At 40.0% G+C, this 13,906-nt stretch overlaps 1 protein-coding gene across 7 annotated transcripts in view; it reads left to right on the top strand.

Annotated features, from left to right (window-relative positions):
• Positions 1-13,906, top strand: part of CNOT1 (CCR4-NOT transcription complex subunit 1) — a 148,822-nt gene that overhangs the window by 130,605 nt on the left and 4,311 nt on the right. For all 7 annotated transcript variants that reach the window (XM_073225564.1, XM_073225567.1, XM_073225562.1 and 4 more), the window contains exons 44-45: positions 12,527-12,700; positions 13,579-13,728. In XM_073225564.1, the coding sequence (XP_073081665.1) occupies positions 12,527-12,700; positions 13,579-13,728 (324 nt within the window). The remainder of the gene's footprint in view (positions 1-12,526; positions 12,701-13,578; positions 13,729-13,906) is intronic.

Below are 13,906 nucleotides of genomic sequence, written 5' to 3'. Positions count from 1 at the left end.
GTGATGTGAAGCATCTTTTCATATGTCTGTTGGCCATCTGAATTTCTTGGGGAATTCTCTCTTCATATCCTCCGCCTATTTTTTAGTCGGGTTATTTGCTTTTTGGTTGTTGAAGCATCTAAGTTCTTTATATAGTTTGGATGTTAACCCCTTGTTGGATATGTCATTTACAAATATATTCTCGCATACTGTAGAATGCCTTTTTGTTCTATTGATGGTGTCCTTTGCCGTACAGAAGCTTTTTAGTTTGATGTAGTCCAAGACATTAAGTTTCTTATCAGTCAGTCCTCTAGGTAATTCTGCAAAATCAGCTTATTAATCAAGACTGTCTGCCCTTCCTCCAAGGTGGGCAGAGTTACTTGTTTGCTAAAGAGTATGTTAAGAATCTTCTTGAAGATGGCAGTGTGAGAGGTGAGACGGAGAACTCTTCCCAAAACCCCAAATAGTACAAAAATATAGTTAATTAATACAACTAACCCTAAAACAGCAACAAGAAAGAAGACTGAACCAGACTGCATACAGACCTCACCAACAGAGCAGACCTCAAGAAACAGGGTAATTTAGGAAAGCCTTAATCTGGCGGGACCCAAGCCTTTCCCCCAACCCAGCTCACCGGCAGGAGGAAGAGAAACGGAGCAGGGAGAGGGTGAAAGCCTAGGACTGCTGAACACCTAGTCCAGGAGATTTGCTTTGTGAGTAGAAACCTACATTGTGTGGTGCTCTGGACATTGGGGAGCTCAGACAGGCGGAGTGCTTGAGAGACTGGCATTCCGGCTGTTTGTGGAGGACAGGATCCACATATGGCTGCTCTGTGTCACAAGAAAGACAGGCAGTCAGAGGCTTCCTAGCAGCGAGAAGGCTGATGAAGGGATGGGGTTTGCACGGAGCTTGCTGCATGGGAGAAGGGAGAGCTGGACAAGGTTGTCTGGGTGCACTCTGCCCAGCTGGTTGGGAACTTTGGGGAGCTTTAGGCACCCCATCCCCCTGGCTGCCTGCTCAGCTCCGAGGCCCGCCCCTGTGACATGCAGCTGATCCTTCCTCCTGGCCTGACAGCACTGGCTTGCAAACTGGCAGTCACTCGGCTGATGTTAGGCCAGCCAGAGGGAGGCCCCGCCTACAACAACTAGAGATGCCAAGGACAGAGGCTTACACCTGTGTGCTCGGCTCTGATACTGGGGACAGGCACTGCAAACAGGAATCAGGAAACAGACCTTTCCTCCTGCCAGGCACCAGCTCCCGTCCCCTACAACCTCCAACCTCACTCTAGGGGCTGAGCAGCTCCAGAGACTGGAGCTTCTTGTCACTAGTGGGCACAACACAGAATTATGAAACGTCAAAAGTACATGGTTCAGACTAAAATCTCACAAGCCCCAGAAAAAGCCCCAAATGAAACTGAACTCACCAATCTTCCTAAAAGAGTTCAAAATAAAAATTATAAACATGCATATGGAGGCACAGAAAAATACTCAAGAACTCAGGAATGAATTTAAGTCAGAGATTCAATCATTAAGAAGTTCTATCTTAAATGAAACATACAAAGGAGGGATTTAAAAGCAGATTAGATGTAGTAGAAGAGATGGTAAATGGGATAGAAATTAGAGAAGAGGAATACAAAGAAGCTGAGGCACAGAGAGAAAAAAGAATCTCCAAGAATGAAAGAATATTGAGAGAACTGTGTGACCAATCCAAACAGAAAAATATTTGCATTATAGGGGTACCAGAAGAAGAAGAGAGAGAAAAAGGGATAGAAAGTGTCATTGTGGAGGTAATTGCCAGAAACTTCCCCAATTAGGGGAAGGAGATAGTATCTCAAGCCACGGAAGTGCATAGATCTCCCAACACAAGAGAACCCAAGGAAGCCTCTAGAGAGAGAAAAAAGATCACCTACAAAGGAAAACCAATCAGGCTATCATCAGACTTCTCAACAGAAACCTTACAGGCCAGAAGGGAGTGGCATGATATATTTAATGAAATGAAGCAGGAAGGGCCTTGAACCAAGAATACTCTACCTGGCAAAGTTATTTAAATTTGAAGGAGGGATTAAACAATTTTCAGATAAGCAAAAGTTGAGAGAATTTATCTCCCACAAACCACCTCTACAGTGCATTTTGGAGGGACTCCTATAGATGGAAGTATTCCTAAGGCTAAATAAATGTCACCCAAGGGATAGACAGAGTACAGAATATGATTCACAACATACAAAGAATGGAGGAGGAAGAAAAAGGAGGTGAAAAAAGAAGAACCTTTAGGTTGTGTTTGTAATAGCATACTAAGTGAGTTAAATTAGACTGGTAGATAGTAGGGGAATTACCCTTTAACCTTTGGTAACCATGAATCTAAAGCCTGCAGTCGTAATAAGTACATACCTGTCAATAATCACCATCAATGTAAATGGTCTAAAAGCAACAATCAAAAGACATAAGAGTTACTGAATGCATTAAAAAAGAAGACTCATCTGCATGCTGCCTACAAGAGACTCACTTCAAACCCAAAGACATACACAGACTGAAAGTAAAGGGATGGAAAAAGATATTTCATGCAAAACTAATAGGGAGAAAAAAGCAGGAGTTGCAGTACTTGTATCAGACAAAATAGACTTCAAAACAAAGAAAGTAACAAGAGACAAAGAAGGACATTACATAATGACAAAGGGGGTAATCCAACAAGAGGATATAACTGTTATAAATATCTATGCACCAAACACAGGATCACCTACATATGTGAAACAAATACTAACAGAATTAAAAGGGGAAATAGAATGCAATGCATTCATTTTAGGAGACTTCAACACATCACTCACTCCAGAGGACAGATCAACCAGACAAAATAAGTAGAGAGACAGAGGCAGTGAACAATGTACTAGAACAGATGGACCTAATGGACATCTACAGAACACTCCATCCAGAAGCAACAGAAAACACATTCTTCTCAAGTGCACATGGAACATTTTGAAGAATAGATCATATACTAGGCCACATAAAGTACCTCAGTAAATTCAAAAAGATTGAAATTGTACCAGCCAGCTTCTCAAATGACAAAGGTATGAAACTAGAAATAAATTACACAAAGAAAACAAAGAAGCCTACAAACACATGGAGGCTTAACAACATGCTCCGAAATAATCAATGAATCAATGACTAAATAAGTCAGAGATCAAGCAATATATGGAGACAAATGACAACAGCAATTCAAAAACACAAAATATGTAGAATGCAGCGAAGGCCCTGCTAAGAGAGAAATATATTGCAATACAGGCGTACCTCAGGAAAGAAGAACAATCCCAAATGGACAGTTGAAACTCACACTTAATGAAACTAGAAAAGGAAGAACAAATGAGACCCAAAGTCAGTAGAAGGAGGGACATAATAAAAATAAAGCAGAAATAAATAAAATTGAGAAGAGTAAAATAATAGAAAGAATCAATGAAAGCAGGAGCTGGTTCTTTGAGAAAATAAACAAAATAGATAAACTCCTAGCCAGACTTACCAAGAAAAAAAGAGAGTTTGCACACATAAACAGAATCAGAAATGAGAAAGGAAAAAGCACTATGGACACCACAGAAATACAAAGAATTATGAGAAAATACTATGAAAAATCATATGGTAACAAACTTGATAACCTAGAAGAAATGGACAACTTTCTAGAAATATAGAACCTTCCAAGGCTGACCCAGAAAGTAACAGAAAATCTGAATCAAACAATCATCAGCAAAGAAATTGAATTGGTAATCAAAAACTACCTAAGAACAAAACCCTTGGAACAGATAGTTTTACTGCTGAATTTTATCAAACATTTAGTGAAGACCTAATACCCATCCTCCTTAGAGTTTTTAAAAAGTAGAAGAGGAGGGAATACTTCCAAACTCATTCCATGAGGCCAACATCACTATTAATACCAAAACCAGGCAAAGACACCACAAAAAAGAAAATTACCAATATCCCTGATGAGCATAGATGAACTAATACTCAACAAAATATTAGCAAACCGAATTCAAAAATACATCAAGAAGATCATCCATCATGATCAAGTGGGATTCATCCCAGGGATGGAAGGAGGGTACAACATTCGAAAATCCATCAACATTAGCCATTACAGCAACAATAAGGACAAAAAGACATGATCATCTCCATAGATGTTTAAAAAGCATTTGGCAAAATTCAACATCCATTCATGATAAAAACTCTCAACAAAATGGGTATGGAAGGCAAGTACCTCAACATAATAAAGGCCATATATTGCAAACTCACAGCCAACATTATACTTAACAGTGAGAAGCTGAAAGCTTTTCCTTGAAGATTGGGAACAAGACAAGGATGACCACTCTCCCCACTTTTATTCAACATAGTTCTGGAGGTCCTAGCCACGACAATCAGACAACACAAAGAAATAAAAAGGCATTCAGATTGGCAAGGAAGAAGTCAAACTTGTCCATGCTTGGAGATGACATATTGTACATAAAAAACCCTAAAGAAGCCACTCCACTCTAAAACTACTAGATCTAATATCTGAATTCAGCAAAGTTGCGGGATATAAAATTAATGCATAGAAATCTGTTGCATCCCTGTACACTAACGATGAAGTAGCAGAAAGAGAAATCAGGAAAACAACTCCATTCACAATTGCGTCAAAAAGAATGAAATACTAAAGCAATCTACAGTCAATGCAATTCCTATTAAAATACCTACAGCAGTCTTCAATGAACTAGAGCAAATAGTTGTAAAAGTCATATGGAACCACAAAAGACCCTACATAGCCAAAGCAATCCTGAGAAGGAAGACTAAAGCGGGGTGTGGGGGGCAGATTATGCTCCCTGGCTTCAAGCTCTACTACAAAGCCACCGTAATCAAGGCAATTTGGTACTGGCACAAGAACAGTCACAGACATTAACCCAAACATACATGGTCAATTAATATACAATAAAGGAGCCATGGACATACATTGGGGAAATGAGAGCTTCTTCAACAGCTGGTGTTGGCAAAACTGGACAGCTACATGTAAGAGAATGAAACTGGATCATTGTCTAACCCCATACACAAAAGTAAATTTGAAATGGATCAAAGACCTGAATGTAAGCCATGAAACCATAAAACTCTTAGAAAAAAAACATAGGCAGAAATCTCTTGGACATAAACATGAGTAACTTCTTCATGAACATATCTCCCCTGGCAAGGGAAACAAAAGCAAAAATGAAGAAGTAGGACTATATGAAGCTGAAAAGCTTCTGCCATCAATAGAACAAAAAGGCATCCTACAGTATGGGAGAATATATTCCTAAGTGACAGATCTGATAAAGGGTTGGCATCCAAAATATATAAAGAGCTCATGCACCTCAACAAACAAAAAGCGAACAATCCAATTAAAAAATGGGCAGAGGAGCTGAACAGATAGTTCTCCAAAGATGAAATTCAGATGGCCAACAGACATATGAAAAGATTCTCCACATTGCTGGTCATCAGAGAAATGCAAATTAAAACTGCAATGAGATATCACCTCACACCAGTAAAGATGGCTGCCATCCAAAAGAGAAACAACAACAAATGTTGGCAAGGTTGTGGAGAAAGGGGAACCCTCCTACACTGCTGGTAGGAATCTAAATTAGTTCAACCATTGTGGAAAGCAGTATGGAGGTTCCTCAAAAAACTCAAAATAGAAATACCATTTGACCCTGAAATGCCACTCCTAGGAATTTACCCTAAGAATGCAGGAGCCCAGTTTGAAAAAGACATATGCACCCCTTTGTTTATCACAGCACTATTTACAATAGCCAAGAAATGGAAACAACCTAAGTGTCTATCAGTAGATGAATGGATAAAGAAGATGTAGTCCATATACACAATGGAATATTATTCAGCCATAAGAAGAAAACAAATCCTACCATTTGCAACAACATGGATGGAGCTAGAGGGTATTATGCTCAGTGAAAAAAGCCAGGTGGAGAAAGTCAAGTATCAAATGATTTCACTCATCTGTGGAATATAAGAACAAAGCAAAAACTGACGGAACAAAACAGCAGCTGACTCACAGAACCCAAGAATGGACTAACAGTTACCAAAGGAAAGGGACTGGGGAGAATGGGTGGGAAGGGAGGGATAAGTGGGGAAAAAGGGGGATTACTAATAGCACACATTATGTAGCAGGAGTGGGAACACGGGAAAGGCAGTATATACAGTGAAGAAAAGTAGTGATTCTGTATCATCTTACTACACTTACGGACAGTGACTGTAAAGGGGTATGTGGTGGGGACTTGATAATAGGGGGAGTGTAGTAACCATAATGTTGTTAAAGCAATTGTACATTAACCATACCAAGAAAAAAAAAAGAAGAAGAATCTTCTTAAACTTTCTGAGTTTTTTTCAAAATGCAATTTTGGCTTTAAGGTGGGATGTCCCTGTCATTATTATACTGTTTACATGTGGGCCTTTTAGCAGGCTAGAGTAAATCTTATAATGATCTAATTGACACAGTGAAGACAATGGGCTGTGCTCAGAAACTTTTCTTTATCTGGGGAATATTCAAACCTTCAAGGCCAAGTTGCTCTTGACCTTTCGAGCTTAACTGATTAAGTTTAACTCTGAGTCTTTTCTGGCTTTCTACTTTTAACTGGTTAACTCTGAGTCCTTTGTAGTAGGTTTTACTGACCTTGTTCTCTTCCCTCCTGCTCATATCTATTTTCCTGCCTAACATTTCCCCCTCAAGCAGCAGGGACCCAAATCATTATGGTGAGGGGCGATGACCGCTCTGGCTGCTTCCTGCTTGTGAGGGTATTTGGGTCCCTGTGCTTGCTGACTGTCGGGATGGTGGAGATTAGGACAGTAAGGGCACCCAGTTAGGGGTTTTAGCTGCTTGCTGTTTGCTGAGGCAAGGGGTATCCATCAAGTGATCCTATGAAGGTGGAGGTGTTGTTCTCATTGGAGGGTACAGGTTGGAATCCTTGTCTTAGGAACATCTGCAGTTTGATTGCTTCTAGGCAAGAAGACACAAATTGGTTTAGGTTAAGTAAGCAGGGTCTGAATATAAGAGCTAATACTATTACTCCAAGGAGGGGGATGAAAGGTGCTAGCCAGGGCCACACCCACCCTGTGAGGGATTTGAAGATTTGGTTTAGCCAGGTGAGAAACTAATAAGGTGAGGGTTAATAATAGTAATGATGGCATGTTTAAGGCCATTTTCTTTTTACGGTTTAAACCTAACAAGGGCAGAAATATTACTGGCTAAAGGAAAGGGGTTTCACAATAGCATAGGAAATGAATAGGAAATCACTCTCACAAGGATGCCCAGAAAGAGTTAAGGGAACTGGAGTTATGGAGCACTTATCTTAGGTGGCTGTCACTTGAACAGATATTTAGATTTTCTACAGGCTCACAGGTGCTGGATTCTTGGGTCTTATGATTTTGCACTGCTGGATTTTTCCACCACTTTACACAAGAATGATGGATCCAGCTGGCGACTTTAGGGACCTTGACAGCTTAGGGGGTAGACATAAGGACAGGATAGGACCCTTCCCAAATAGGCTGCAATTGAGATTGGGGTGACCCATCTTTCCAAACTTTGATAACGACTTGAATCCCTGTGCTATAGAGAGGCATGTCCTCTGATGGGAAAAGTGGAACTGAACACCTTATGATTCTGAAAGCCTCTAATGAATGAGGGACTTGATCAGCTAGTTTCTTCACTCACTGCTTGTCAGAGACAGAGGTTGAAATCCTTGTCTGAGCAACCTCTGGAGTTGGATTTTGCATTCTGGAAGAACAAACTTGACAAGGAGATTAAGAATGCATGGTTAAATATGAGGATTGGGAATAGTAAGATTGAGATGGGAGAAAACTGGGAACATTTGGAGTGTCATAGCTGTTTGAGGAAACTAGAATTTAGGATTTAGTTGATTTCACAATGACTAGTATTAGAATCTAGTACAGATAAAGCTGCATTATTGAAGCAATCCTTTTCTCTCTACAGTTACCCTCATTTTTATTAGCGGTACCCATATTAAAATAAGTTTAGCTTTAGAACACTTGGCTTAATTGTTTGCATAAGTGCAGCAACGAGAAATTGATCACATAGGATCTTCTAAATGTGCTTTGTTGGAACTTTTCACAAGGAATTTCAGATTGAGCTTTTAAAGGCCTCTCGAGGCCAGGAGCCCAAGCCAGACTTGCCATCAGGTTTTGCCTGCAGTACCTGTAGATTTGGGTGAATTTCTCTCTTCCCAAAGTTCCCAAGATATTTTGAGGTTCCTGCACCTGCCAGGAAGTGACCTTCCTTATTCACCTGGTAAGGCTGCTGGGAACCCTGAAAGCAAGGTACCAGGCCAGTTCTTCAAGGGGATTTGTTGGCTCCATAAAGTCAATCTTAGTTCCTTAAAGTTTTCTGGTCATATCTGAGTCTATGCATGTGTCTCAAATATGAGATTCCAGTCAAAGCTTTGGTAATAACTAGTGTTTTCAATTGTTTTCTCTTACAAGGAGAGGAGATTCTTATTGAACTTATGCAAATAATAATATTGCCATAAAATATGAAAATAGTTACTGAGAGTTTCTAAATTCTGGAGGGAACAGATAGAAAAAAATGCTTCAATTCTGCTTTAAAAGTATAGTTTACTAAACTCTTATAAGCTAGATTAAGAAAAAGTTTAAAACACCCTTTTTCTGTTTAAGAGATTAGCAACATTTGAAACAAAATGTCATGAAAATTAAAATTACCCTGTTTAGTTTACTCAGTATTAGGTAATTAATTATTGCTTTGCTTGAATCTAGGTTTTTTACTTGTTTTGGAATAAAACAGCAATTATAAATGATAAAAGATTTAGAAGTGGCTATGGATAACATAGTTGACAAAATTTGGTTATTTAAAGTTTTTAAGGCAGTTGCTTAAAATAACATTATAAGTCATTAAGAAACAATATTTAGTTACTCATTTAACCAGTGACAATAAAGGATTTTAAAGGCAGATACAGAAGGTCACATAAGTTTTTAGCAGAACTTAGCTCTTTTAATATTAAGATTTTGTCTTCTTGAGTAAGCAAACATATTACTGAGACATTAAGCACAAGAGTAAGCTGTTGTAAACTGTTACACTAGCATTCTTGAGGCCTGTCTTTATGCACATGAGAAGAGGTTTTTTTCTGCAGACCGTCTTCGTCATTATAACTTCAGTTAGGATCTACTGAGGAAACAGCAGTCTTTCTAACGGGAAACTTAGTATCATACAAGTGAAGGCTACTAGTAGACTTACAAGCCTCTTTAATTAACTCTTTTGCTCAGCTAAGTTTAGTTGTAAGCTGACATTGGGTCATAAGTAAAGTAGGGAGAGGAGTAAGGAGAGGACTGTATCAAGTTTGCAAGCTTGGCAGAGTTCTTTCTGGCTTCTGAGAGAGAAGCAAGCCTGAATGTAAGGGACCTCTGTTCAACTGCCCACCCACTTACAGTTTGAGAGTCTCAGGGTTGAATTGGGATCAGTGGGAGAGAACGCAGCCTGACAGTGTGGCTCATCTAGGAAGAAAGGAAATTTAACTCTTCCTGTCCTGTAGGTCTCCGAGAGCAGGACAGAAGACTGTAGTCATGAGGAATGGGTTAGAGAGCCCAACGTCCTAGGGTCTATCCCAGAGGTCTTGGCACAGCCGGCTGCCCAGGACCTATTATTATAAGTCAGACGTCTATTATTACAAGGCATCCCGCCTCAGACTTCTCCAAGTGGGATATGGATATGGAAGACTAGAGTCTCATGGCTTCCTAGCGAAGGGTTAAAGGAGGCTTACCACAGGTGGGGGGTGTTGACAAAGGCTGACAACAAGGTCAAGGTCGTATGGGAGCCTGAAGGAGGCTCAACCAAGCTAGGCAAATAGCTAGAAAGCTGACTTGTAATAAGCAGGTGAGGGGAAAGGCTTATGAGAGGAGAACAGTGAATGAAGTGCAAGGGCAGAGAAAATGGGAGAATAGGATTGTAGGGTAGAGATCTTCAAGAAAACTTTGTTCTTTATATTTGCTGAGTCTTTAGTGGTTAAGGTTTTAGTAGTAATTACAGGTGCTGCCAGGGTAAGGGTGGAAGAAAGGAAGAGCAGCAGTGTTTAACTGAGCTTTCAGGGTCAGCAAAAGGCATAAAGAAGTGTTATGGCCAGGCCAGCCTCCCAGAGATCTGAGAGCCTCCTCAGGGGACCTTAGGAGGTCAAGATCCCTGGGAGGGCTACCAAACTGGTTAGGAAAGATCATCTCCAGCCTGAGGCAGGCAGCTGTGAGGGGAAAAAACCTGCTGTGCTGAGAAAGAGATTTTGGCCCTAGGTTGTGGCGCTCCTGCAGGCTGCAGGCTAGGCCAGAGGTGAATCCTAAATGGGAGGTCAGAGTTAGGTGAGACCTGCAGATCCCATCAGAGTAAAAGTCTTTTTCCCTCTAAATGGAAAATAGAACAGACATGATGACAGAAAGAACTTAGTACAAAAGGGACAAGGGTCATAGAATAGAGGCAAGTGGGAAGTCTCTTAGCTCTTGCAAGGAGCTGTTGAAGAAGAGAGTAAAGGGAGGAATCTGGTTGCTCTGGGTGACATTCCCTAGGACCCAATCATGACCTGCCTCCTAGGGAGGGGATCCCCGCAAGGCAAGCACAAGTGGGTACTGCCTCCAGCTGGGTTTGGTGGACATCTTATGACCAAGGATATCATGAGATAGGGGTCCTTTGGGGTTTGCCCCAGTTAGCTGACCAGGCGATAATACAAAAAGCTTGGAGAAGGGAAGGAAAAAAATGCAGCGAGTAGGAGAAATCTGAGAACACAGAAAAGAAAGTCTCTCTGTGGACATACTGAACCTTGCATGGGGACTTGCTGCAAGATTGGAAATGGGTGCTTTTACAGTGTGCCTCCGTTGTGTGGACATTGTCTTGCAGGCGGCAGGGTGCCTAATGTAATTTGTGCAATCTTCACCAGTCCACGACCAACTTATCCTGTCATGGGAGTCTTTTGGCGAGCACCCTGGGGCCTTTATTGCTTGACTCATGCCCGTAGTGCAGCTGTTTTTGGTCCTCAAGAGAAAGAGAAGGAAGGGAAGGATTCCCAGAGAAGAGGTAGATAGTGAGTGAGTGAATGTGAGTGCCTCCAGCCAAGGGGTGAGACACATGTGGCTTACCGGGGGTTGGAAATCCATGTGAGTTGCACAGCACCAAATATGCTGGTGGGAGAGGTCGGTTTGGCTTAACAGGGATGGAAATCCATCTGAGGCACGGCACCAAATATGTTGGGGGAGATGCGTTGTGTATTTTACTCGGTTCTTGTCCCCACTGCGACAGAATTGAAGGGCAGAGACACAGTAGTGAAGCAGAGTAAAAATTTTATTTAAAGTTGCTTAGAAAGAAGTGCAGGCGACCTCAGAGAGATAGGAGCACCCTGAAAGGTTGGAGAGAAAGAGTTTAAGATTAAAAGGTTACACACTTAGAAAGTGTGAGCGACCTCAAAGAGAAGGAGCACCTGTTTTATTTTTATATTCCACAAATAAGTGAATTTATATGGAATTTGTCTTTCTCTGCCAGGCTTATTTCACTTAGTATAATACCCTCTAGGTCCATCCATGTTGTTGCAAATGGCAGGATTTCTTTCTTTCTTATGGCTGAATAATCCACAGTGTATATGTACCAACTTGTCTTTATCCATTCATCTACTGATGGACACTGGTTGCTTCCATATCTTGGCTGTTGTAAATAATGTGGCAGTAGCACAGGGGTGCATATATCTTTTTGAATCAGGGCTTTTATTTTATTTGGATAAATTTCTAGAATTCATATTACTGGGTTGTATGGTATTTTTAGTTTTTTGAGGAACCTCAATACTTGGATTTGTGCAATGGTTGCACCAATTTACATTCCCACCAACAATGTTGGAGGGTTCCCTTTTTGTGGGAAGGATTTTATCAACATATTTAACTTATAATAAAGGACTATTCGAATTTTCCTTTTTTGTTTGGTTTTGGTAATTTGTATTTTTCAAGTGGTTTGTGTACTTTATCTGAATTGTCACATTATTTAGCATAAAATTGTTTAATATTAAATATTTAGCATGTGTGTAGGATGTGTAATGATAATTCCTTTTTCATTCCTGATGGTATTGTATTTCCTCCATCAGTCTTGGTAGGGTTTATGGATTTTATTAATCTTTTCAAAGATTAATATAGGTTTGTTTGTGCCTCCCTCCCCCCACTTTTAAAAAGGTTTAATCTGCTCTTTTTCTTCTACTTTGGTTTTCACTAGCTGTTCTTTTTCCAATGTCTGAAGATAGCAGCTTGCATCACTTTTGTTTTTTGTTTTGTCCTGCCTTTTCTAGCATATGCATTTAAGGCTGTCTATTCCTGATGCCTAGTTTTTCATGGTTTCTAGATCTAAATATTTTGATAAATCACTTGTGATATTGTTAATGTTGACTAAAACCTGTAAGTTTGTTATTGAAGTACATTTTTGCCTTTTTTACTTGAGTTGAATTCATAATAGCAAAAATGTTACTCCTGTTTTCTTAGTGTGGAAACAGCCAGTGTTTTTCTTCTTTTAAAAATAGGGTACTCTAAGAGTGCTGCTGGTTCTTTTGCATGATTTCCCTGAGTTCCTTTGTGATTACCATTATGGATTCTGTGATGTGATCCCACCTAATTGTATCCAGCTAAGAAATCTGATCCTGAGTGCCTTCCCAAGAAACATGAGGCTCCCAGACCCATTCACTCCTAATCTGAAGGTAAGATTTGGAACAGTTCAAGGAAAAGAAAGTCGTGTTTTAATATTTCAGTCCTTTCTCTGGCAAGTGGGCTATTTAACCCCCTTCTCCCCAGCATACACACATACATGTTTTTTTTTTAGGTAAGAGTGCTCTTTGGGGGAAGCAATCATGTTATTAAGCCTGATAATGTAGGGTATGATAATTACTTCTGAATTTTGGTTTACAGTATTCAAGTTGCTGTTTTCGGTTAATTTTGGTATTAAATTTAGCTGTATTTACAGAAGCTCAACCTAGGTATTGGGCCATTTTGTTGGGTGGCCCCCATGTCAGAAAATTGCACAATAAGCACAGCTTTGTAATGCCCTTTTTTCACAGGTGTTTTGTAATGTGTGCTTGTGCTGTTTAAACTGTCAAAGTGAATGACAAGGGACCACTTAAAATCACATCACCCTGACATGGCTACTGTAATTTTTACATATTTTGTATTTTTTCTTTTCACATGTATTTAAAAAAAAATAGCAAGTATGATGTTTTGTTCTGCTGGGCAACTTTTCAAAGGCTAGGGCCCCTGGTGAGTGAGAAATCTCATTTTGTACTGTTTTTTTTTCTGAAAGAAGCCCTGGAAAAAAATGATTACTGGGACAAACTAGACCTCTTCTCTAAAGGTACCTATCCTTAGTTTAGAAAGATTGTATATGACAGAATAAGGGATTCCTATCATTTTGCATATAGATTCTTCTAAAGATTGATTAGTAAAAAGTAGCAGCTCTACTCCTCAAGACATTTATGTCTGTAGTTTTGGAAAAACAATCCTACCACTTTCCTAGCATAGATATAATTTACTCTTAAGTCCTACAAAAGCTTCTGGTTGTGATTCTTGTATTTGTTTTTGGCAGGTGGATATGTTGAGTGAAATTAACATTGCACCCCGTATTCTCACCAATTTTACTGGAGTGATGCCACCTCAGTTCAAAAAGGATTTGGATTCCTATCTTAAAACTCGGTCACCAGTTACTTTTCTGTCTGATCTGCGCAGCAACTTACAGGTTTGCTTAAATTCTCAGCTGTGCCTCTCCTAGAAAGCACTTTGTGCAGGGCCTGCTTAGAACTTGAGTCTTTTCAACCTGATTTAAAGATTTTAAAACACATTGTCATTTCTGATGGTTGGATGAGATCGACTGGATTACACATTTTACTAGTGACAACAAGCTATAGTCTTGGAAG

Source organism: Manis javanica, chromosome 17 (assembly GCF_040802235.1).
Source record: "Manis javanica isolate MJ-LG chromosome 17, MJ_LKY, whole genome shotgun sequence".
In the NCBI taxonomy this organism is placed as follows: Eukaryota; Metazoa; Chordata; class Mammalia; order Pholidota; family Manidae; genus Manis; species Manis javanica.
This window is presented reverse-complemented; position numbering and strand designations above follow the sequence as displayed.